General features: G+C 36.0%; 1 protein-coding gene across 1 annotated transcript in view; it reads left to right on the top strand.

The window, feature by feature from the left end:
• LOC122716930 (serine-rich adhesin for platelets-like) overlaps window positions 1-26082 on the top strand; it is a 58610-nt gene extending 32528 nt beyond the window's left edge. The window contains exons 4-8 of the mRNA XM_043940447.1: window positions 19198-19259; window positions 19338-19461; window positions 20287-20443; window positions 21031-21682; window positions 21781-26082. Of these exons, the coding sequence (XP_043796382.1) occupies window positions 19198-19259; window positions 19338-19461; window positions 20287-20443; window positions 21031-21682; window positions 21781-25653 (4868 nt within the window). The 3' untranslated portion in view covers window positions 25654-26082. The remainder of the gene's footprint in view (window positions 1-19197; window positions 19260-19337; window positions 19462-20286; window positions 20444-21030; window positions 21683-21780) is intronic.
• The last annotated feature ends 42 nt before the right edge of the window (window positions 26083-26124 follow it).

Here is a 26124-nt window from a genome sequence, read left to right as displayed (position 1 = left end):
CCCTTTTCACGACAACCCGTTATTCCATCTTGAATGATGGAAAACCCATTCAACGTGAGTAGTAGGTAATAGAAATGGTAAAAAGAAATCCAACTTTTTTCATCGATGTACGATGTTCTCTATAAAAAAAAAAAAAAAAAAAAAAAAAAGAAAATCGTGAAAGAATAGGAAAAAAGCGAAGAGAAAAGAATCTGCGATCGTATACAGATGGCGAATCGCGGTGCTAACTGGGTTTTCGTGTCGAGTCAAGGTGTTTCCTACGTGAACGTAAACCATACGTCGGCCACGATACGAGAATCTCGAATGAATCGCGGTGTTGGGAGGAGAGAGAAAGAGAGAGAGAGAGAGAGAGAGAGAGAGAGAGAGAGAGAGAACCTCGTACGGCGAGAGAATCGCGAATAGTCTCGGTATAATTCTGTCCAGGCAGCGCTAATTGCACAATAACCACCGATTAGTTTCTTCGTTTCTTTCCATCTGGGTAAAATCGATCGATTGCAATCGTTAATTAGATGTGTTAATTAATGTTACGTGAACACAACTTGTAAATTATTAAGTTAAGGATATTCCAATTCGCGCAATCTAAGAAAACCAATTATTCCTTCCAATTAAAAAAGAATCCTTCGTCCTAATCGTGCATTCGAATTCGGACGAGAAATATAAATTTTTAAAAAAATGCGGTGTTTCTCAGAAAATATAAAAAGATATTTCGAATATTTCGAAACGAAATATTTATTGAGCAAACTCGTCACAATTCGAGAAAATATTCACAAAAGAGTTGAAAATTCTAAGGAAAATTTTGGTCGCGAGGGAAACGCTCTTCGAAACTAGATTGCTAAACGACTGTCGCGTCATCTGCCAAAAAAAAATCTCATTACACCGTGGACGCGTCTTAAAATGAAACCGAAGCCTCGCTATTTTCAACGTCAGACCGTTTCCTGAACGCGCCCCTTGCGAGGCAGGCTCGCAAAGAAGGAAGAAGACGCAAAGAGACGCGAAGGAAGGATTTTCTGGGAAGGCAGAAGGATGTACGCACGTATCGCAATAAAATCGGAAACAAGTGGATGCGTAAAGGCGTCCCACGAGGTTCGACCGCGATGCATACGTTTCACGGGCGGATGTCCCACGACGCTGCATTCCTTGCCCCGATGTAACTTCCATTTAGCTCCTACGTGAATGTAAATAATCCCGTACAAAAGGTGGATTCACGCGTTTCGCGCTCGGTGGTCCCGCAGCCTCTTCGAGCAAGCAAACGGCCGGCCGTTCGATGAATACAAATCCCCTCGTTTACGTCCACCCTGCGAATTTTTACGTATCCCTTCCCAACTGGATAGTCAGCTTTACTATTCCTGCCTTTGCCGATTTATTCTACGTTACTCGTTAATAGGCTGGATGAATGCCTGGCGAGTCTTAACTTTGAGGTTAGGTAGTCGGAGGTTATGTGAACTGGCCGAGGTGGATAATATTTTATGGATATTTTATTTTTCAGAGTTGGGATTTAACATTTGCTCGTTAACGATGGACGAATACAATGATAAGTCGAGTTCGAGCTTCGAGGTTAGGAATTTTAGAGATCGTGCGAATGAAAAAGAAAATGGTTTCGTTGGGATTCTATTTCTATACAAACGATTAAATTTTCAAAGATGTCAAAATCTTTTTCGTCTCGAAATCTTTTTCACCATTTTCCTCTCCTTTTCTTTCCTTCGTTTCCTCTCGCTTTCTCCGCGTGGAGAAGCCTGGCCGATTGCACTATACGCAACTGCGCAAAATCGTGCGAGTATCACGCAGCCGTGACTTTAGTCTATCCATGCGTCTGCTCTTACTTTAATTAGCAGCCGTATTATGCATTTTAATCCATCATTTCCGTAGTTTTACTGTTAGTAGTTCACGGGAGACCGGCGTAATAAAGCTACGCGAATTTCTTTAGCACGCTCGTGACTAAAATTCGAGAGGGATTTAGTTTGATATTTTAATTGGAATTTCACTTCTGAAGGAACTTGCTACAACTTCGGACAGAAGAAAATGGAATTTGCGCGGTGTTTGTAAAAAAGAACTCGTTAAAATGTTAATTCGATCTTGGAAAATTAAACACGAAGAAGATAGAGATTAGATTGAAGAAAATAATCGATCGATGTTACGTAAGATGGCGGTACGCATCGAAGACGAGAAAGTGTACAAACGGCCTTAAAAGAGGTCGGTCAGATGCCAATAAAAGGCAAACGTTCGAGCGGTTCGTAGACGAAGGAATGACTCATTGATCATTGCATTCATATTGCAAATGCGAGGGCGTCTGTCGCACATTTTTCGAAAATAACCATTGGGTGGGATGTTTGAAGGAAGTCTTGCGAAAGATTAAAATAAAGTTATTATTGATTTTATACGCTAAACAATCTCTACATCTCTCTCTCTCTCTCTCTCTCTCTCTCTCTCTCTCTCATATATATATATATATATGTGTGTGTTTCGTAAAATTTCACGAAACGATTTGACCAAGTTATCTTAATATATAAAATTGGAAATACGCGGATAGAATTTCAAACGAGTTCTCGAATAAAGTTGCAACTAGCAGGCTCGATTAATGAGAGCAGATCGTTCACAAGTCTGTCGAGGAGGTTTCAAAGGAAATCGGATACGTAGAGAATCGTGAATAAATTAGCAATACGAGCTAGAATAGATTAGGAATAAAAACTTGCAAGTGTTTCAAGTTGCAAACTCATCAAAGACCGTTTCAAACCTGGTTGTAGATTGACGTATGATTACGTGAATACAAGTTGTCAATGGAGGAATGGTTCTCAGAAACCATAAAGGCCTAGTGTAATTTATGAGCTTGTGAATAATTTAAAAAAAATTTTTCCTTTTTTAAAGAAACTATTGAACATTTTAATTTATTGTCCCGTCCATTTATTAAACAATATTTTAGAAACGATTTTTTTTTTCATAATAAAATTAATAAAATTAACGCACATATTCAAAGTCAAAACTACAAAGTTACTCTATCCCAGCTAGGGTTCCCTAGCTTTTAAACTTCTCTTACGCATTCATTAAAAACCGAATAGAAATGCTATAGAGAACTAATTCTGACAAACCGATTCATAATACCAGAACCGGTTTTCAACGGTTTTTCAAGCTTCAGAATGTTCACGTAGACGTGGATCAGTTCCAAAATTATCACCATTTTCAGAGCAGATATTTGACACTAGACTGAAAAATTTACAAGATAATTCCGAACTCGAGGAACCATTTTTCAACCGCTTTTAAATCGGTGATCATTGTGTGAAACGATTAGTTCGAAATCTTGGCGAAATCTTCGAAATGGGCGACGAAGAAGCTAGCTGATTGACAGACAGCGGCGAATCGGCGAACAACGCCGCGAATGAATCATTTGGAATCAAACGGTTGAATCATTTTTTACGTTTACGATGCGAGGGCGTGCGGCTTGTTGTCGCCACGCATGGAAACGAGCGGTTGTCGTGGAGAAGGAAAGTCCCGATGGTGAACGAACCACGTCGCGTGGCGTGGCCGGTTCGAAGCAGAAGCGTGAACAATGCGGAAGAATATTTTTCGAACGGTCGAAAAGATAGTGACAGTTTCCGCGTTTCGATTCGTATCGAGGAAATGGATCGCGCTGAAAACGGGATACGTTTCCATTGGAAACCCTTGAAGACCCTTCGCAAATTACCAATATCCACGTGTGCGTGCTTTTCTACAGAGTGAGATAATTTCGTCAGAGTGAGAGATGCGTAGATCCATAAGGACAATTTGCAATCGAATAATAATAATAATAATAATAATAATAATAATAATAATCGTTGAAAAGATAGATTGTTGATGTAGATAGATTGTAATTTGCCAATTATCGATATAAACACGGAAACGGTTAATCCTACAACGAGGAAGATCGCGAGTTTGGACGCACCATCGGTGGAAGGGATCGGCAAATTCACTTTACTTATTCGTATATATATATATATATAAATGGAATCTTATTACGCTTGTTCCCCCATAATCTCTTGTGTTACTGTCATTATGTAATTTCCAGGCGTTAATCGAAAGGTCGTCGAAAAATGATGACCTTTCCGGCGCGGCGGGAACAGGCCTAGAAAGTCCAAGAAGTCTAGAATTGTCCAGTCACTCTATAAATAACCGGCGCAGCGCATTATATTAACGGAATTTTGCATAACGGCCGGTCAGACGAAATAATTGGCTTTCCCTTTTACCGAGCGGCTTTTACCCGTTCGCGATTGTAATACATTCGGTATAATTGTATCACAATGGCGAGTGTCGATCGCCTGTTTAATTAGGGAATCGAGTTTGATTAATCGTTAATATATGATAGAAATCGTTTCGCAGCTCGTTGAACTTGTTGTTAATTTTATATATTTTTGACACCTCGGCTCGTTGAACGAGATGATTCGTTGGGTTCGGTTTTTTGAGAGATTGTTTGAAGTTTGCGTTATTTTAACAATTTTATAATTATTTTAATATCAATCGAAATGTTAAATTTAAGTTTTAAATCGAATAAAAATTGGTTAATATCCTCGAAATTTTTCGAGTTACTTTTATCGATTGATACATATTTTGAATTTCTTCATCATAGATTAAAACTTGGAAATATTCACACTCAGTGTATGAAAAGTATTCTTATTTTGTCAATTAAATTCAACAAAATCTTGACGAAAAGTCACTAGTCAATAAATATTGCTTCCTCCATTTTCGAAATCCCCAGATTTTCCAACACCTCGACTCTAACCTAACCTAACTTTTCTGATCATTTCAAATTGGTCGATCTTTCTGGTTTAACGAGTATCAGAAAGTATCGGTAAACAAGGTATATAACGTTTCCTATCAGTGGATACGCATATTCTGAAAACTCGTTTGACTCTAGACATTTTTCTCCACTTTTCTCGTCCCCGCTTCGCGTTCAGTTGGCTATCCTGCTCGCGCTACCCGCCTGTCTGACTTTTCTCCTTACGTAACCGCGTAACTGCGGCGCAAGGATGCGGTTAGACCTTTCGAAGCGTGTCTCTCTGCCCGATGTCACGTAAGACGCGAGTCACTCAGTCACGATCTCAATTTCACTCTCTCACGTTGTCAAATAATCGCCGCCATTAACGCGTCCGTTTGTTTCGAACCCATCCAAACAAATTTTCCACCATCTTTTTCTCGTAACTTCTCTCTTCTAAGATCGATTTTTCCCTCTCCTATTTTTATTAGATTTTAGGTATAAAAAAGAAATTGGAAATGGATCTAGGAAATTAGTAACGCGAAGAAGTTTTTTCGTTTCAATTAAAAATATTATTAATCGACACGTGGAATATTTAGGAAGAAGTGACGCTGTATTTTTGTAATAAAAAATATCTGTTAAGAAAAATTCGCGAATAATTGTAACGAAATTGAAATTTCTTGAAATAAATTAATTGCTCGGCTAATTTTCCATACCTCGTTGATTCCCGTGGCTGTGTAATAGACGTACAATTATATAGCTTGTTAAACAGAAATATACGCTTGTGGGTCTATAGGGGAAGCAACGAGGACTGCCATGTTGCTATCGATGTTTGTTCAAATAAAGTGTACGAACCGTGGCGAGGAATGTTTGAGAGAGAGAGAGAGAGAGAGAGAGAGAGAGAGAGAGAGAGAGAGAGAGAGAGAAAGGAAAGTAAAACGAGAACGAATAATTTGCCGTCGTTTTGCTTGTTAATCGTGAAAAATATCAGAACTACTCAAGAAATATCCTGCGGAGGATATGTAATTCCGATCGGATAACATAAATTTTGAAATTCTAAGTCGATACTCTATGTGAACCATTATCCGTCAAAGATAATTCTCTCCGCCTTCCATTCAATCAATCTTGAAAACTTTTTTTTTTTCATCAGATTCTATAATATAATTCTCTATTTCACGTTGCTTCAATTTTAAAACTGTTCAAGGATTATTGACGCGTATTGTATCTTATCTTTTGCATAATTTGAAGTAAGAACACGAGTTGTACACCGAGCGTATATTGGTATCCAAAATATTGAGACATGAAAGAAAAGCCGAATTGCTTGGCATTGAACGGGCCAGTAAAACGGGACTGTATATTCACTCATAAAATATGCAAATTATAAAGTGTCATTACAATACATAAATAATCGTACGTAAATAATCGTGCCTTCCTTGATCATCTTTTATCCATATATTATGTAATAACTGTCGATTTGCTCCATAAAATATTCGCACATAACCGGTCGATTATTCTTTCCTATATAAATATTCTTTATTCAAAATATATTGTTTTCTTTTTTCCCTCTCTCTTGAATTAGATAGTAGAATTTTAAACGAATTCTCCAATCAATTTGATTTTCAATCTTTAGATGGAGATCTTTAGATGGATTGGAAGTTTGTTGTATAAATTTGCCTCTTCTCTCTGTATCGGTTTTTTCTGAACGATTCCGTGGGATTTCTTTGTTTCTTCATCTTGGTTTTGTACATGGTCCAACGAGGAATTCGCACGCGTGATTTGAAACCAGTCGAGGAGAAAATTTTGTCGAGATCGAGTTGAATGGAAGGTGTTTAGAAATCGTGGAAAAAAAGTGTATCGACAAATTGTGTCTTAAATGTATCGCGTTGGTGAAGTTTCAATCGAAAATGTTGAATTTTTTTTTATGAATCTTGTCATCGATAAATTTTCTTACCTTTCTTCTAATCTCTGATTTTAAATCGATTTATCTGACTTTTTAAAAATTAAAAACATAGTTAATAACTGATGATACTTGTAATAAATATGTGAGGGTATTTCAATTTCAATATTGCAAAATATATAAATAATAATAAATACAGATTTAATAACAACAAATCGCAACAATAATGCATTCGATTTTTCATACATTTCTTCTACTAATTCACCTAAAGATGAATTCTTTTTAGGAATACGAAGCGAAATTCCTTCTAATTAATTCTAATTAATACCACTTCCGAGGAAAGGAACAATGGCGTCTTTCACCCGATCCATTCGAAGTTCGTCTGACGACCTTTCGTCGTTTCTTCGACGTTCGAGTTTCACCTTGCCTATATATTACGTACCAGCAATTAAACCAGCTTTTTTTTTCTCGATATTACATTAAAAGAGAAACTTGGAGACCCGTTATATCGAAATATATATATATATATATATATAATTATTGGAATAGTTTGATTTTCCAAAATTATAAAACGAAGAAAAATTCAATTTTCTTCTTTACATGAAATATAAATATAATATAAAAATTATTAAAATTGGAGTTTCAATGTCTAAGAAATAATTATAAAAGTATATATCGATTCTAATCTTTCGTTACTCGACACTATTTCTCTTACACACCAATAATTATTCGATGTAATCAAAAATAAAATTCCCTTTAATTCTTCTTATTAATTCTTCGAACAACGCAACAATGAAAATTTTCTTCGATACTTCGAGGATCGTTGCACGATCGAAGCAGAGAAGTAGACTTCTTATTCAACACGAAATATATATATTGTATACTTGTCGGCCAAACCATTCGATAAAAATAATAGCCGTCGAAAACGCCCACGTGGCGTTCTCTGGGCCCTTTCACGGTGATTTTTACGCGCCAAGTGCAACCGGCCGAATCGCGCTCCAAGCCTTTTTCCTCTCCCGAGGAAAAGTAGCCGACTTAGTGGTGTTTTCGCGCTGTTTTCCACGATCAACCACGGATGGTTAATTAGTAAACTCGGAGAGGAAAACTCTCGAAAGCTGCTCTCGAGAATTGTTTTTTCTCTTTTTTTTTTTTTTTTTTTTTTTTCTATTAATGCAACGGGAACTTTCACTCTGGCCACGAGAATCGCTCTCGAGAGTTATTTTTCACGAGTGGACACTGTGCCGAGAATAAATTATCGAAGGATATTTTTCGACTTTCGATGCAATCCTCTATAACTCGAAAAATAACTCGAGAGAATTTTATTTCTTGAGATACAGACTCAGTGGGAATAATATTTTTTGAGAATCGTCCATTCAAAAATTTATCTGTGAGAAAGATTGAAATATGAGTAAAAATAGCTGTTTTAAATTGTAGGAAGAAATTGGAGTAATCCTTTTTTTTTAAAACGTAATAAATTTTTCCCATTCAACACGCTTCTGAATCTTTTTTTTTCTCTCTTCTTGTTAGGATTCATTGTAAATATTATTCAAAATCAAAAAAATATTTTTCATAAGAGGGAATTATACAATTAATTTTGTATAAAAAAGAGCAAGTATTTTATTAAAAAAATAAGATGCACGAATAATATAAATGAAGTTTCTAAATTCTAATGTATACTGTTAATGTATTATTAAGTAATAAAAAAAATGCTCGAAAATTCACGTGGCTATTGACAGAACATGTCCACGAGAATGACATTTATTGTGAATGACGTCCGCTTCCTTGACTCATTCATCTTTCTGCTCCTCAATGAAACTCCCTCGTGCTTCGTACGCGCTTGCGTGAGTAGACACGTGTTCCTGTGTACGCGCGTCGATGACGACATGTGTCAGAAAAGTCAGGATCAGAGGCATGAATCACAACGAATGTCTACTTTGATCGAGGAAAATTAAATCTCTCACGTTTCACTCAAACGTACATCTCTCCTCTATTAGAAGTTTCAGAACTTCTTTGCCCCTTTGAGTTCCAATCAAATCGTTGAAATGAAAAATATTGATAATACGTTTTCGAGAAAATATAATACAAACATATTTCGAATATGCGAATAAATATGACTCAAAAAAAAAAAAAAAGAAAAATCAAATAACAACAGAAATCAAACAAATAACGATCCACTTGCCTATTAAGATAAGATTTTCGACAAATTTATAATTTATAATTGTCATAATTGAAAAGAGGGCAAAACAGAAAAAAAAAAAAAAGAAATATTCATCGATACTCGAGAATTTTCTCCTTTTACGCTGATATCACTGCGTAATGTGAACGTGTCAATAACACGGAATACCGAGGAGATCCGAGGATACTCGCCGTGTCTCGTGGATAATCGGGAACTTCCGTTTCCTGCGGCGGCCCTCGAATAGCAATGACTCCGCTTCTCGCCTCTTTCTTGCTTTCTTGGCTCATAATGAACCGGCACGTACCGTCGCGCGGCGGCACGTAATCCAGAAACCCACGGAAACACGGAAAACGCCGCGTCCGGATCCGAACCGGAAGTGGAGGCCACCAGTTACACAGGTTCACCGCACGATATCCCCTCGCGCGCATCGTAAACATCTGTTCTTGTTCGTCGCGAGTTTCTATCGAGATATTCGAGATTTATATTTTTAAACGACGAATATTTGATGAGAATGAAGAAAGGAAGAAAGGAAGAAATTGGGATTTAAAATATAATAAAAAGAACATTTGATAAAAAGAATAAAGGAAGAAAGGAAATTGGAATTTAAGATATCATAAAAAAAAAACATTTGAATGAACATTTAATAAAAAGAAGAAATGAAGAAAGGAAAGGAAATTGCAATTTAAGAAATGAAATTATTTATTTATTTTTTTTTATATATTTTTAGAATGAAGAAAGGAAGAAAGGAAGAAAGGAAGAAATTTAAGATATAATAAAAAGAACATTTGATAAAAAGAAGAAAGGAAGAAAGGAAATTGGAATTTAAGATATCATAAAAAAAAACATTTGAATGAACATTTAATAAAAAGAAGAAACGAAGAAAGGAAAGGAAGTTGCAATTTAAGAAATGAAATTATTTATTTATTTTTTTTTATATATTTTTAAACGAATATTTGATGAGAATGAAGAAAGGAAGAAAGGAAGAAAGGAAGAAAGAAATTGGGATTTAAGATATAATAAAAAGAACATTTGATAAAAAGAAGAAAGGAAGAAAGAAAATTGGAATTTAAGATATCATAAAAAAAACATTTGAATGAACATTTAATAAAAAGAAGAAACGAAGAAAGGAAAGGAAATTTAAGAAATGAAATTATTTATTTTTTTTTGTATATATTTTTAAACGAATATTTGATGAGAATGAAGAAAGGAAGAAAGGAAGAAAGGAAGGAAGGAAATTGGAATTTAAGATATGATAAAAAGAACATTTGAATGAACATTTGATAAAAAAAAGAAAGAGAAAGAAATTGTAATTTAAAAAATGAAATTATTTATTTATTTATTTTTAATATATATTTTTAAACGATGAACATTTGATAAGAAAGAAGAAAGAAAGGAAGGAAGTTGGAATTTAAGATATGATAAAAAGAACATTTGATAAAAAGAAGAAAGGAAGGAAATTGCAATTTAAGAAATGAAATTATTTAACGTTTCCTTCTGTTTTCCGTTACAGTGTTGTCACAGTTTCTTTGAAGAGAAAGTATTGTCCGATATAACATGATAATATGAATTGCAAAATCGAAAAAAATTGATAATTATGATGGCAAACTATCCAACTATCTAACATTGATTAATTGTTGTGAAATTATCGATGACTTTTTTTTTTTTAATAAATTCGATTAACGAATCGAACTGAAAATGATTTGAATCGGTATGCAAACCGAGCAGGAAGTCTACTTCACTCGTTACGAAACTCGTAACTCGGCTGATTTTCACGTATCCGCGAGGAACGCGCTCACAGATCGATAGATCGCCGCCCTGCTCCATCGGGATACGCGTGTTTGCACCGTTGTAAGCGCAGAGTAGATCGGCACGTTCCATCGAGGAAATAAATTGATCCGCTCGATCGCCGCGCCACTTTCGTTTATGAACTCCTTGGAGCGATGCATTAGAAACCGGCATGGCAACGATTCTGTGCTATTTTTCTTGCCATACTTGCCGTATTTTTATGGCCTCGTATCGTGGAATTCGTGTACGAGCAAAATTCCTCATATTACATTCTATGTTATCTCGTATTTTGTGTCCAATTCCTTCGACTTTTTCACAGTATCGTGATATGTGATTCCAATTAAATAATGTTATGGACAAAGCTAAAGAATTTTGAATGAAAAATATGGGATCCCTTGTTTCGACGATCCTTTCCTCCAGAGGTCTTATTTATTCTAAATTATGATTTTTTTTAGCAATTTTAACTTCAATATTTTTTTTAGTATATTTCTAAACATTTACTTATTTTCTAAATAATATTTTAACTTTCAACTCAAATTTGTATTCGTTATTGAAAATATTGTATCACATGAGAATTTATACGAGTGCCATGTTTCATAAGTTAACTGGAAGTTAATTCGTTGAAGAATATACGATAGATATAAAACACTTTGTTTCATTTTCTTCTTTTTTTTTTTTCATTCATTTTTCAATCCAACGACTACCGGATAATCATCAATCATTATAACAGTAAGAAGAAAAACGATGGAAGGTGTGTTTCGCGTTGTTTCACAAACGTGACTTTATACTTGATTCCACTATTTGACCTGGATTGACATTGTCTGCCTACTCTGTCGAACAAGCACTCCAGTCTGATTGTCCGGACACATAATTATGCTAATAAACTCTATTTATAGTAGACAATGTACCATGGAAATTTCTTTCTCAAGTGAAGCAAGATGTACGAGCCAATTTACAATATCTTCTCGGATGGACCGAATTGCGTTAATTACTCGAATCGCAAATAAATGACTTCAATTCAAAAATGTAAAAATGGACGACACGTTTCCTGACGAAACATTCCTAAAAATCCAAATTCGAAAATCCCTCCGACTCGACACCAAAATACTTTTTCGTTTCGACGAAGGTATTCTAAAAATACCTGCAAGAAATTTATAAAGAGAGGACCCATCCGGGATCATCCGGCCTGTTAAATATTTATGAGGACGTTCCATCCGAAGCACCATCCGAATTCTCATCCTTTGTAAACTTTCACCCGGCTGCGTTGTCGCCTCTTTCTCGTCGCGGGAACGCCGAGAAATATTGATGTATTAGACGACCCAAGAACGAGAGGCACAGCCACTCGTACTCGCTTTCTACACCGACGTACAATTCGATCCTCCCCTTCTTTAAACCACCTGTTAAATATTTATTCTTCGCCGGCAACTTGGAAACGCAGGTGCGAACAATGGAGCTGACAGAGAGCACGGCCCAACTCGTGTGGAACGTGCAACCAGAGAGATTGTTGTAGGATTATTATGTTGGCAATGAGACGAAGCGGTGTTTGGAGAAGAGGTTGGGAGGTTAGGTTTTGTAGTTTTTGTTAGAGAAAATGGCGGACGCCGAATTAATCTTTGCGAAAATTAGAGAAGGATCAGGTTTGAGAATTGAGTTTAGGATTTTTTTTTTTTTTTTAGTTTTCTTCTTCTTCTTTTTTTAAATTGTACGTTGAGATTTTTATAGAATAGAAATAGTAGAGTTAATGGATGGTGAAACAGTTTGGAGAGGTTAATTTTCCAAGAAAATGACGAATGTCTTTGAAACTAGAATTATCACAAACAAGATTGAGTTTAAGAGTAGCAATTTCTTTTTCTTCTTTCTTATGGAGGAAATAATGGTAATAGACAGGTTAATCGTTATGATAAACAATATGGCGTCCAACGAAATACATCGAAGTATTTCGAAATTCTAATCGAATACCTGGTAAATTTACAGACTTGTTAAAGAGAGAAAAGAGAACAGAAAGGGAGGAAATAAAAATGCTTTGTTCCTTTCGAGAATTATTATGCTGGACCTTTAAAGTGGAAGGGGGGAGACGTTACGCAACTGGTTGTAAATTTACAGATCTATAAAGTTCCGTGAATTTTGAAATTACATAACTCTACCTCGTGTCCTAATTATTGTTATATAATAATTAAATCTAAAGATAAGAATATTAAATTCGAAATTATCCTAAAAGCCGAAATGCCTCGCCGTAGGATCGTCAGTTGCTGCGTAACTTCTTCAATTAAAAAAACGAAAAGGAAATCGCATCGACCAGATTCTTTATGTAACAATCGCGCACGAAACTTAATTTTCTCGTCGCTCCATTTACCCGAATGATGCGTCGCGACATCACGATCGTTAGAAAGTGATGACGTATATATATATATATATATATATATATCGACCAAATTGTCAGCTTCTCATCCTTCTGTAACGATTCTTTCGCTCGCCTTCACTTTCATCCTGAATCTTTCTCTTTCTTGATCAACAACCTCTTGATTTTTATCTTGGCGCGATCCATTTCAGGGATCACGATGAATAGAAGCGTATTTCTTTCCAAGAAACATGATAAAAAACGGAAAACGGATACTTTAAATGATAAAATAAAAAAAATTAGATAAACAAATTGAAAGCAAAGATCTTCTGAATTTCGTAAAATTTCTTCGATTTTCTCGTCAGAGAAAAATTGGAAAAAAAAAAAAAAAAGAGGGAATGATCTTCAATATTCATTCATTTTCTATCCAAAAATTAGGAGGATTTATATTATAGAGAAAATATTATATAATACCTTATTTCAACGTACAGTGATTAATATATATATATATGATACGATACCTTTTAACATTTCAATCCAGAACTTCCTCTTAATGAATCTTAAACGATCTAAAAATTATACCGTGTATAACGTTCTTTTGAGGACGTTTCACGGAGGAAGAGGCAGTTCGATCGGATCGGTCGAAAGCCAGCTAGTTTTATTGGAGTCGAAAGGGCACTCTGGCACGCGGGTGTATTGTAAAATCACGTAAGAAGAGCACCTTTCACCTCCTCGCGTACAAGCCGCTTTTACACCGAATATCCTCCTATTACCGAAGAGACGTCGACCTATCATACAGAATCAGAAAATACATCCTCACCTGTCACCTGGAAACAAAATTTTTTAAAAAAACTCTGCGCGTCTCCATTTTTCGTTCTCTTGCTCTTTTACTTTACAAATTTATCATGCGTCGCTTTCGATCAATTTAAAAAAGTTTGTCGAATTATTCTAAAAAAAGAGAGACGACGCCTAAATCCAACGATTTTTGTTTTTCCTCCACTCGGTCGATCGTAACGGGATGCTTAATTTAAGTAGAATTACCCAACCAATTGTGTTTCAATTATGCTCACAAATGTACAAAGTAATTCCTCTCGATTTTTTTCATGGATTTCAAAAAAACACGCGAATCGAGTAAAATTCACGATTGATGATAATTTAATTGAAATTGTAGAGGAAGAAAAATTATTTGAAAAGTTATTTTTACGCAGGTTGGGAAAAATAAGAGATTTGATCAAACGGAATCTCGAGCAGAGACGAGAGCGTTCGAGAGACGAGCAATAGAATTGAGCAATTTTCTCGGTGGATGTAGCAATATCTGTAGAGACGCTACTGTAACGGTAATATCACGGTAATGGCTGTAACTGTTGCGATAATCGGGCCTCGGTTTCTTCTTCTTCGTTCACTTCGCGAAGAACAACACCATCTTCCTCGAGAATGTTGAAAATATTGAAAAAAAATTCCATCTCTTTCAAAACCTTATTAATCTCCATATTTCCACATATCATACTAATCAGACCTCAAGCTACGTTTTCTACTTTTTGCTTATTTTATTTATTTCTCAAGATTTAATTGCCCTATTGTCGATCTTCGACCATGAATACCATCGTAGGTGTTAATTGTCTCCGTTCGTTTGATAACTCGTGAGAAATTCCGATTGTCACGATTCCTAATAATAATCGATTCCGATCACACGTTCCCAAATCGATCGTATCGTTCGATCAATTCAATTTCTTATTAATCAAATTATACAATTTTTAACTTTCCAATTACAATTTGGATAATGGAGATAAAATTAGGAGACAATTTTTATAGAAATTATTTATTATTAGTAAGTAATTGAATTATGAGATGAATGATTGAAATGATTACGATTCTCGTGATTACGAGATACTTTAATTCCATTATGATCCGACTATGGCTCGTTTCCATAAATTGAGGCTCGTTAAACAAACGGAAATCATTTGTACACCTACACGTTAGAAACTTTACCCGAACGAATTTCCCATAGGCAAGCAGCGCGTAGTAAGTATCCGGAAAATTAAACAGAATATAATTTGCATAATCTTGTGTAATCGGCGATTTAAGATTACTACTTTTCATTTCTTATTGGACGATGCATGAAAGCAGTTTAACGAAATACTTAAATCTTCTTATAAAAAAAAAAAATTATAATCTTTTAAAATTTTAGCAGAACACGACATCGAGGAATCTTATATTTTCAATAGAATGCATCATATACGATATATTAGAATAGAAATTGAATATCTAATATGATATTTTAACTTGGTTGATATATAAAAAAAAAGAAAGCACTCTAAAATAAATTTTGACAAAAAAAGATTAATAAACGAATCGAATTTCCAATTCAAATTGGTATGATCAAAAAAAAAGTTTGATCATACGATTTTGTAAAACAATCGATCTTATAGCACGTGTTTCTTATCCCTTGAAATTCCCACTATACATACTGGACGAAAAGCGTCCAACTGTCAAGAACTTGTCCGTCGTAGAGACGAGTCGGGTCGGCCAGTTGGCAGATCTAAATGTCACGGGATTCACACACAGGCGTTACATGCTGAAGGGATTATATCACTGCCTAGTCAGACCAGATGCTACTGCGAAGAAGAATGAAGACAGAGGTGTAAGACGGCTGTGGATGGAGGGGAAAAAAAACTAGGGGGGAAGAAGAGAGGAGGAGATGGATTATAACAACGAACTTAAGTTAAGGAGTGGAATCTGAATGGCGGAGAAATTACGGAGAATCTTTGGACGAAGGATGTTACGAAATAAGTGCCGATGACCGGTAACGATCATTTGATGATCCTTGATTATATCCCCCTTTAACGTCCAATTATTTATTGGATATAAATTGATCGCTTTATATATATACATATACTCGGTTGGATCTCGTTTGGATATGTTTGTGCACCCGATAAGGAATCGAGCTTCGTGCTCGGGAAGTGGAACGTGTGATCTCGTGCCGATTTCTAATGTTGATAATTGAATGAGACGGTTGTACGGTGTTGGAAGATGTTTGAAAAGATGTTTGAGCGGTAATAATCCAATTTTAGTTAATGAACGGTACGGAAGTTTGTTGTGTCTGTTAACTCACAGTCGATGATTACTTACTTTTTTTTTTTCTTCTGTCAATTAGTAGTTTGAAATTATGTTGAGAGAAGAGTAATCGAGAAGGATAATTTAATTTTAATCGATAAAAGTTTGGAACTTTGTAACTGTTAATCAACAATTGATCGTGTTACTTTGTAACAATTGTAATTTCATGTAATGGTAACGTTTTGAGAAGTTTGAAGAAGTTTGCTTATTGTTGATAAAGAAAGTTCTAATTTTGTACAAATTATTCCAATTCGAAATAATTAAATCTTAATTTCCTCGATCAAAATTTCTTTGGAAATTCGTTGACCTTTCGCTTAGGTATTTTTGATTATGTCACTATAGTTTCCATCAATTTCTCTAGAAGCAATGTCATTAATAATTTTGCACAGCTTTCTAGAGATGACAGAACGATTATCGGGTTTAGAGGTGAGAGTCTGTGAAAAAAATATATTTTTCATTTGTTTTCGCATTACATTAATTCGTCATTATTGAATATAGCTTAATAAATGTTAAGCATTTTTTCCTCCTTAATTTTCAATCCTAAATTTTCAATAATCGATAAAAACTTTTTGCGTGCACATTCTAAATCGTAGATTCATTTAATGATTTTAATGATGACAAAAAAAAGACTTTGAAATATCCGTTTATTCCTTTTTATTATTAATAAATATCTCGCTTTCTAATAAATGATCGTGCTTTTACTATATTTGGAATAAAAAAAAACTTGTTAAGCATCTGGATTAATGATACTGTACATGCGAAACAAAATTATTAATGATTCGTTAAAGTGGACATAAAAAGGAATATATTACGAAGATTTGGAAAGGGAAAGGAGAAAGAAATGGAAAGTCTAGATATACTTGGAATTCCATCGTAGAAATCAAAATTATGCTTTTTCTTTTTCTTCTTCTTCTTCTTCTTCTTCTTCTTCTAGTTCTTCTTCTTCTTCTTTTTTGAACAAAATTTATTATCCTTAAACAAATCCTATTATCCTAAAAACAAATATCGTTTCAAAATACAAATACATTATAATTGTTCCATGACCATTATACAAGTGAAATTTATTTCTATCCAAAGAATTTATATCTTATTTCATTAAAGTTTTTATATCCAATTTATTCTTTTACAACTTCCAACAACATTCCAAAATTACCTTGACAACTTTAACAGCATTAATACGCCTGAAAAGGAATATTCAATCAACTCTAATGCAGTTTATGCAATTTCCAATCAAGTCTCTTCAATTTCACCTTATATCATAATCGCCCCCTCCCCCCCCCCTCTCTCTCTCTCTCTCTTAACATAGCCAATCTTCCACAATGTAAAGATTAACTGAATCATCGTTAATCACCTCAACGATCTCGAAAGTCAAATTATTAAATAAGAATTACTCGTATCCTTTCTTATTAACTCTAAAGAGGCTTCCGTTTTTCGCCCGATCGAATTAATCAAAGCAATATCATGGAAATCGATTGCAGCTATGCAAAAGACCTCGATCACGAATATTAGATTCGCGAGAGATCGACCAGATCTCTTTTCTGATTGGATGGCCCCTCGTCCACACCGGATGACCTCGGCCTATAACTGGCCACTCGATCGCCGATCGATTCTCCCCGCTCTGCTGCATTCTATTTTATTCAACAATCATTTTTTTTTTTCCCGCGATTGAAATCAATGCCCTGCGCGGATCCGGTGACAGATGATTCTGAAATCGGCCCTGCCTTATGCGTATTCTTTCTCTCCTCCAGTGTAGATGTAGGTCTAACATTTTGCTGAAGAAGAGGTTGAGATTGAATCCTTAAACAAATTTTAGGAATTGTTCTGTTTAAGCAAATTTGAATATTTTTATTTTGAAAATTTTTGATTTTGAAAAAATTGAAAACTTTTACAATTATTCTTTCTTTAATAAGTTCTTAAAATTACAGTTTATGAAATTATTCTTCTTTGCATCAAGTTTACCATAATTTTATATAACTAAAATACTTTGTGCAACAATTATTCGTATTTTTTTTTAATATTTATTCGATTCAACAAGCTATTTACCAACGTAACCAAAATTATCGTTTATAAAATTGCTTATATCGTGTAAAATTTAAATTTTTGATTTTGAAAAAACTTTTACAATTATTCTTTCTTTAATAAGTTCTTAAAATTACAATTTATAAAAATATTCTTCTTTGCATCAAGTTTACCATAATTTTATATAACTAAAATATTTTGTGCAACAATTATTCGTATTTTTTTTTTAATATTCAATTCGATTCAACAAGCTATTTACCAACGTAACCAAAATTATCGTTTATAAAATTGCTTATATCGTGTAAAATTGTTTAAATTTTTGATTTTGAAAAAATTGGAAACTTTTACAATTATTCTTTCTTTAATAAATTCTTAAAATTACAATTTATGAAATTATTCTTCTTTGCATCAAGTTTACCATAATTTTATATAACTAAAATACTTTGTTTATAATTATTCGTATTTTTTTAATATTCGATTCAACATGCTATTTACCAACGTAACCAAAATTATCGTTTATAAAATTGCTTATATCGTGAAAAATTGTTTAAATTTTTGATTTTGAAAAAATTGGAAACTTTTACAATTATTCTTTCTTTAATAAATTCTTAAAATTACAATTTATGAAATTATTCTCCTTTGCATCAAGTTTACCATAATTTTATATAACTAAAATACTTTGTATATAATTATTCGTATTTTTTTAATATTCGATTCGATAACAAGCTATTTACCAACGTAACTAAAGTTTATAAAATTATTTACAGCATTAGTTAAAAATAGATAAAATTTATGAAACAGGCATGGAATGTTCCAGAGCAACGACCTAGGTGCGTGTTGATAGTTGTTTGTAATTATAACTGCAACTGGTGTAACAGGGTCTCCGAATAGGAGTATTACGCAAACTATAAATTAGTCCGGTAAATTATCCTCGCGCTGAACACGCGCAGTCCTTTCTTTCGTTTTTCCCTTGCGTGAATTGAGAATACACTTTTCCTTTCCCGCGACACTTGTATCCTGCGCCATTTTCTTATTTCCTTTTATTTCCTTCTTTCATCAAATTTTTCACCAAATTTCTATCCATTCCATCCATCCATTTTATCAAAAATTGTAATTAATTTTCCTGTAAATGATTTATTCGGTTGCAGTTTTATTGTCGATTCTCAACCTCCAGCATGGCTCCTTGTTATGCAGCGCGGGGGAACCTGGCGTGAGTGATTTTTATTTATTTATTTTTGTATATCATTTAAATTAATCGTTACGTATTCATATATATTGTCTTCTCAAGTATTTGGACTTCGACAATTTGCCAGAGACGAATTTCTCGTGCCAGGGGAAAGTGATCGGTGGATATTACGCCGACGTTGAAGTCGGATGTCAAATGTTCCACGTTTGCACCATCGGTCAAAAAGGTAATTCAGCAAAAAAAGAAAAGAAATATCTTAAAAAAAAAAAAAAGAATTTAATCAAACCAATCCCAACTGAAGAAATCTTCGTGTCATCTTTGTGCTTGCTTCCCATAGAAAAAAAAAAAATTTTTTTTAATCAACGTTAAATCGAAACGATTTATCGTTCGAAGATCCTTAGACGATCGATCGATCGATTTAACTTTGCGCCACGGCGCAATTAGAATCGATAATTAAGTTAACAGAGCGGAATGGAGCAGAACAGGCGTGATTAGACAAATAGATCTCGATCGAAGGATCGAGAGGCCCGCCCTGGGAGGCTGGCTAGCGTTGATCCAAGTTTTGTAATCGATCGAGAGATCATTCCGAAGAGAATGTCACGGTCGTCGAGGAACGTTTACTGACCTAAGTCGAGAACGTCTGGCTTCGATCCTCACGATCGTCTAACCTTTGATGATGTATCTCTTTTGTTAAAACACGATGTCCGTTTCTCCCCCCCCCCTCCCCTATTTATCATATTTTTAATGAATTATTTTTGGAAATTTTATTACACTTTTTTCACGTCATATACATAATGAAATTTGTTTCGTACGAATCTTTACGTGTTTTTGTTGATGTCATCCTTCTGTCGCTATATCTCCTTAAAAAATTCCTATTATCATATCACTTATCGTATCGCGTTAAAACTTGTTATAAAAAGATCTTATAATTTATTTGTGTATATAATTTAAATTAAAATAAGATTCAAGTAAAAGGCGTTGAAACGAGTGACCCAAAAAAAGAGCATCCCCGAATAATCACCCTGTCCTTCACCATGAGACTTGGTTTCAGACGAGATTATGGACATAAAGTTCCTCTGTCTGAACGGGACCGTGTTCGATCAGGAAACCAGGGTTTGCGAGAGGGTTGACGAGGTCGATTGCAGCAAGAGCGAGCGATTCTACAACCTGAATTTGGAACTCTATGGAAACAACGCGGTCACTCTCAGGTGAGATTCAGGCAATATTTTCGATTAATTTAATTTCTTCAAACTTAATCGATTTCAATTATTCCTTTTTTTTTTCTTCTTTTAAATAAAAAAGAATATATCATATCGAAGAAATTATCTACTTTCAATTATTTGAAAGCTTCCCTTCCAAAATAAAATTTATCGAATCTACAACATTTTACATTTTCGCGAACGGGAATTGCCGCGAAGTGAAAATAGTTATTGTCGCGACTCGGTTCACTTGTCGCGCACGAAATGTTTGCTAACGACCGTCTGGACGTTCACCCGTCCATTCGTATTTCGTAAGGACCAAAGGTGCATTAACACGCATACGTGTCGATTTTATTTACGTGGCTCGCTCGTGGTAAAAGAGGCGTGGTAATCGCTCGTGTGTCGTGTACTTATTTTCCATCAATCATTCCTCGCCTTTTACCGTTTCGTACATCGTATGCTCACGAATCCTTCTCTCAAGAGATATCAAAGTTAAAGAAAAAGAGAAAATTCAAATTGGCTCTTTTTTCTCTATTTGACGTGATAATAACACACATAGAATAAATAATGCTCTAAAATTCAAAAACTGTTTGTAGTTTGCACGAAAACAACGAGGACGACGTCGATCAACCGGATCCAACTGACGATCACCAACGCACCACGTCGGCACGACCCACCACAACAACGACCAGCACGACAACCTCGAAACCAAGCAAACCGTCCACCACTCCAGCTTCCAATTCCTTTTCCCATCCCACCGGCTATCCCCAACACTATCAACCCCAGCCTCCCTTCCCTCAAGTCCATACCAGCCAGTCCAAGTCCCTTTATGACGATAAGAATGGCGGATACCATCACCAGTACATCTTTCACAACGGGGAAAGGAGCAATAATCAGCAAGCAACTTCGTATCAATTGTTCAGCAACCAAGGAGTCGGCTCCACAACCGTTCAACCGCCCCAGGTCCATCAGATTAGATTCAGCTCCACTTCGAATCCTCAGATCATCCATAACAACGAACCGTCCACGGTCACGCCGTTGTTCCACGCAACCTCGTCGACCATTCAAACGTTGTTGAACAGCAATGGGAACGGCGTGATAAATCCTATTTTTCATAACCATGGAATAGCTAGTACCACGGAACAATTTATCCACAGTAACAATCCTAGAGAGACTTCCCAGTATCGCGAACACGGGGAGCACAATATCAGACCTTTGGAGGCTATCCAATCGACTAATAAGGGAAAGGTGATCGATCAGGATCAAAACCAAATTATCATTTTTATTATTAATTTTATTTCGATTATCCTGTTTATCTCTTATTCTAAATAACTCGTCGTTTTCAGATCTCGAAGTTGACTATATCGCCTGTGCCAACGTCGGAATCGCCGCGATCGGGGCAAACGAAAACCAACAGCCAGAGCTCCCAACAGCAAAGAATCTCGGGAAGCTTCCTTCCAACGCCTGCAACCGACGAAACGACCATCAGATCCTTCTACCCGACCCCGAGAACTTCGTCAAAGCCGCCCCAAACCTCTCAACCCACCAATGAACAAGTCACCCAGCACATACACGTGCTGCCCCCTATACCTATCCCTCAATTGAAGCCCCATCAGATCACTATCAACCTGCCGCCACCCGATCTTCAAAGAATAATCCAAAACCCGTCCTCCTTGCTACCTTCTCAATCCAGGGTAATCGTAACGGCCAAGGCAAGCGTCAGCGACGAATCTGGCAGACCTCTGAACACCACCCAGTTGGTCACTCTTCCGCTTCCAACCATCCCAGCCAGTTATGACGATTACAAGGAGGGGGACGAGTCGTTTGATCCTTTCTACAGGGACGTTCCTAAAATTCGGAACAGCAGACGTGTTCGTACGGTGGTTAACGAAGGGAAGAGTGGTTGGAGAGTGAAGAGATCGAAGAATTCTATGGTTTCTTTCGCTTATGATGAAGATTCTAGGAAGAAACAGGATAGGGAGGAAGTGGCAAGCTCGAGTAGCAAAAACGTTGAGAATGAAAGTGACACAAAGGATTTTCGATCGTTCAAAGAGAGTCTGATGAGGTTCAGGGATATCTTGTTCGGGGACGAGTTCACGGAGGAGGCTATTCGTAATGTCTTCGAGGGGAGCAGGTTACAGGGAATTGGCTCTGATAAAAATATCGAGGGGAAGGATTCGGAACTGGAGGATCTAGAAACGAAGGCTTCCAAGAACTTCAAGGCCAGGGAATACGAGGATGATATCGAGGAGGAGGAGCAGGATGAAAGGGATAAATCCGATGAACAGTCACAGGAATTTGATATTCCTTTGAGATCGGATAGTAAGGAGTCCGACGGTGAAGAATATATTGATGTGGATGAGGGGGGAACAATTGAATCAGATTTGAAGGAAGATAGTGAAGAAATGGACGAAGAAGAGGAACAAGAAATTTCGAACGAGAAGGGGAAGATTAACGACGAAAGTGAGAGAGATAAGATCGAGGTCAAAAAGCCGGAACGAATCATCGACGTGGTTATTCTTGATCCAAAAGAATATTCGAAATCCAAGGATGCACAAACTTTTTCGAACACGACGGAAAGAGAGCACGTTTCCACGGAGATTCCAAAACTTTTCACGACTGAAGAGACAAGTATTAAGATGGAAAGAGAGTCTATACATAGGCAAGATTCGAAAAATTCAAAAGATCAACGTGACATTGTTGAAGATAAAACGCAGTCGAAAGAGGTGGAAAGTGATCGCGAAGAAAACGTAGAAGACGAAAGAAGAAGAGAAAAATTAAAAGAGTCGAAGCCAATTGCGGGAAGAAAAAGTTTGAGGATCAGATCTAGAGGAAAAGTATCTTCAAGGAAGAAGGAAAATAAAACTGAGAATAACGAATCTGTCAAATCAACTGATGATAATCTTCCTGAACAAAATGTGGAAACAAGTACAACGAGAGTGAATTCTGAGGTTGAACAGATTGACAAGAATATATTTGAGGAACCAGAATCTCAAACTTCAAAGGAAGTCGATACCAGAGCTGTGAACGACCATGGTGGTTATTTAAAGAGTCTGCAGACCGGTAAGGATCAGGATTCAGGGAAAGAGAATCGAAAAGGCGAGGTTAACGACTACGAGACCTCAGAAAAGCAATCTAAAACTTTGGAAACGTATGAAGAAGAGTTCAAGAAAATTTTGGAAGATGAAGAGAACGTGAATTTTGATGAAGCACAAATCGAAGAAAAAAAGGAAACCGAGGAAACAAAATTTGACGAAGAAATGGAACAAAAGCCTGAAACGCTTAAGAAGAATTCTTCGATTGAACGTGAAAGTGTGGAAGACGAATCGACCACAGTTCTCAATGACGAAGATTTTGTAGAAGATAGCTACGAAGTAACCAAAAATTCTCGCGAGGAGAAAAACACGAAAAAGCTCGAAAATTCTTCAGAAGAAGATTTCTCTCATGAACCGAAGGATGAAAACACGAAAATTGAAAGCGAGGAAGAGGAAGGAGAAAAAGAGTATTCTACGACTAAGAAGGAAGAAATCAATTCTCAAGAAGATTCGATAGAGCATCATGACTCTACCGAGGCATTTTATGAAAGTACTTACGAAATGGATGAAGATAACGACTATAGAGATTCTGAAAATTCCGAAGACACCACTATTTCTTCCTTGGAACATACTATTTCCGAAGAAACGCCAAGTGCCAAGGAAGAAATCCTCGAGGAACGTATTTTGAGCGATCAGGAAGAAAGTACCGAAGGGGTTCTTAAATTCACCGATGAATTACCTAAGGATAGAAGAGAAGATATATTGGAATCTAAGAAATCGTCGGAAATTGTAGATAATACCGCGCATGATTACGTTGATGATAATTACGAGCCTGATAATTATAAAGAACGCGAATCTTCAAACTCTAATAGTCTAAGCGACGAGAAGAGTAACAAAGAAATGTTGGCTGATAGAAAAATAGAGGACACTAATGAGAAAATTGAAGAAGACGTATTGGAAACTACGACGGAGTCTGAAAAAAATGAGGGAACTGAGAATCCAGAAGACTTTAACATGGAGAAGACAGACTTATTACAGACTACAACGTCAACAACCACAACAACAACAACAACCACTACTACAACAACAACTGTTCGACCTACACCTCCAAAATTATTCAAACCAATCTCTGCTAGGAAAAATTATAATTACATACCTCCAACGACGACTCCAAATCCCGTGATAATCAAACCTAGAATAAGTCTTCTCAATCCCAAACCGGCAAAGCCACCTAAATCTTACAACGAGTTGGCACCAAAACCAGTGATCAGAAAACTCACCTTGCTAACTCGTAAACCAACAACTATGATGGCTATCACGACGGCTATGGAGGACAGTTTAATGGAAACTACGGAAATATCGACTACAGAGTCAACAATAATTACTAATATAACTGATGGAAACGAAGAAAATGTGCTTGAGGACAAATTAAAGTTTGTTAACGAGACGGAACAGAGAGACAACATTTCAGCAAAGAGTAAGGATGATCAGGACTCTAGTCCAAGCGAGCAAAAGTCCCCAACAAATGTCAAAAAGGAAGAAAATGAGGAAGAGAATTTCACACCTTATCCTATCTCCAGATTATCCACTACTCTTGCCTCCACTACTGAGAAAAATTTGAAGGAAATCGAATCTACTAGCATCGAGTCCGAGAAGTCAAATAGTTCTAAGAGTTTTACTTTGGTAGACGTGGAAATCCTGAGTACAACAGCTTTATCGACCACTTTTACTTCCGTCGAGTCTGATTATCCCGAGGAATCATCTCCAACCACGCAAAATCCAACTACGCAAGATGAAACATCGATTGCATCATCGACCAAATTCATGGATCAAAATATGACAGAAATTTCCGTTACCTCTTCAACTCCTCAAATAATGACTTCTTCAGAGTCATCGACGACTGAACATGTTGAAGAAATGGAATCGACAACGATTAGGCCTTTGAGTCGAAAATCGGCATCGTTGAAAAGAAGAGATGGTTTCAATTGCCTGGAGAAGGAGATGTACCGTTTCTATGGTGACAATAGGGACTGTAGATTGTTTCATTATTGTTCTCCTGGATTTACGTCGAGGCAGGTGCTCGATTTCCGATTCGTGTGTGAAGAGGACACCATTTTTGACGAAGAAAGCCAAAGTTGTCGCCATAATGTTAAGAACAAAAAATGCCTGAAAAGACAGTGGTAATGAGAAGAGTCAGGATTTTCAAGAAAATTTGCATGCTCTCCCTTCGTGTCGCTGACAACATTGATTTTGGTAATTAGTGAATCCACAACCTCCCCTAGTGTATATTTATGTATATTGTTAATATGTAAGATCTCTTTCTCTTTCTCTTTCTCTGTCTTTCTCCTGTGGAAGAGGATATCACCTCTTTCTTTAAGTATTTGCCATAACCCCTGTACATGATGATAATGGATTCACACTTATTAAAATTAATACGTTCGAATAGATTGTTCGAACACGCAGCTCACGCGAGATGGGAAAAATGGATGACTGATCCTATTTCTTTTCTTTTTTTTTTTTTATATTCTTTTTCAACGCTTAGAATACTTTAAGCAATGAATGAGATTACAGAATTGCGTTTTCCGTTTTTTAGAAAGAACGATAGAGAGAACACGTAAAAAAAGAAAAAATAGTGGAAGGTTATTGTTCTGAAAT

This window comes from Apis laboriosa, unplaced genomic scaffold, assembly GCF_014066325.1.
Source record: "Apis laboriosa isolate Shangri-la unplaced genomic scaffold, ASM1406632v1 scaffold4_cov146, whole genome shotgun sequence".
NCBI classification, from domain to species: Eukaryota; Metazoa; Arthropoda; class Insecta; order Hymenoptera; family Apidae; genus Apis; species Apis laboriosa.
This window is presented reverse-complemented; position numbering and strand designations above follow the sequence as displayed.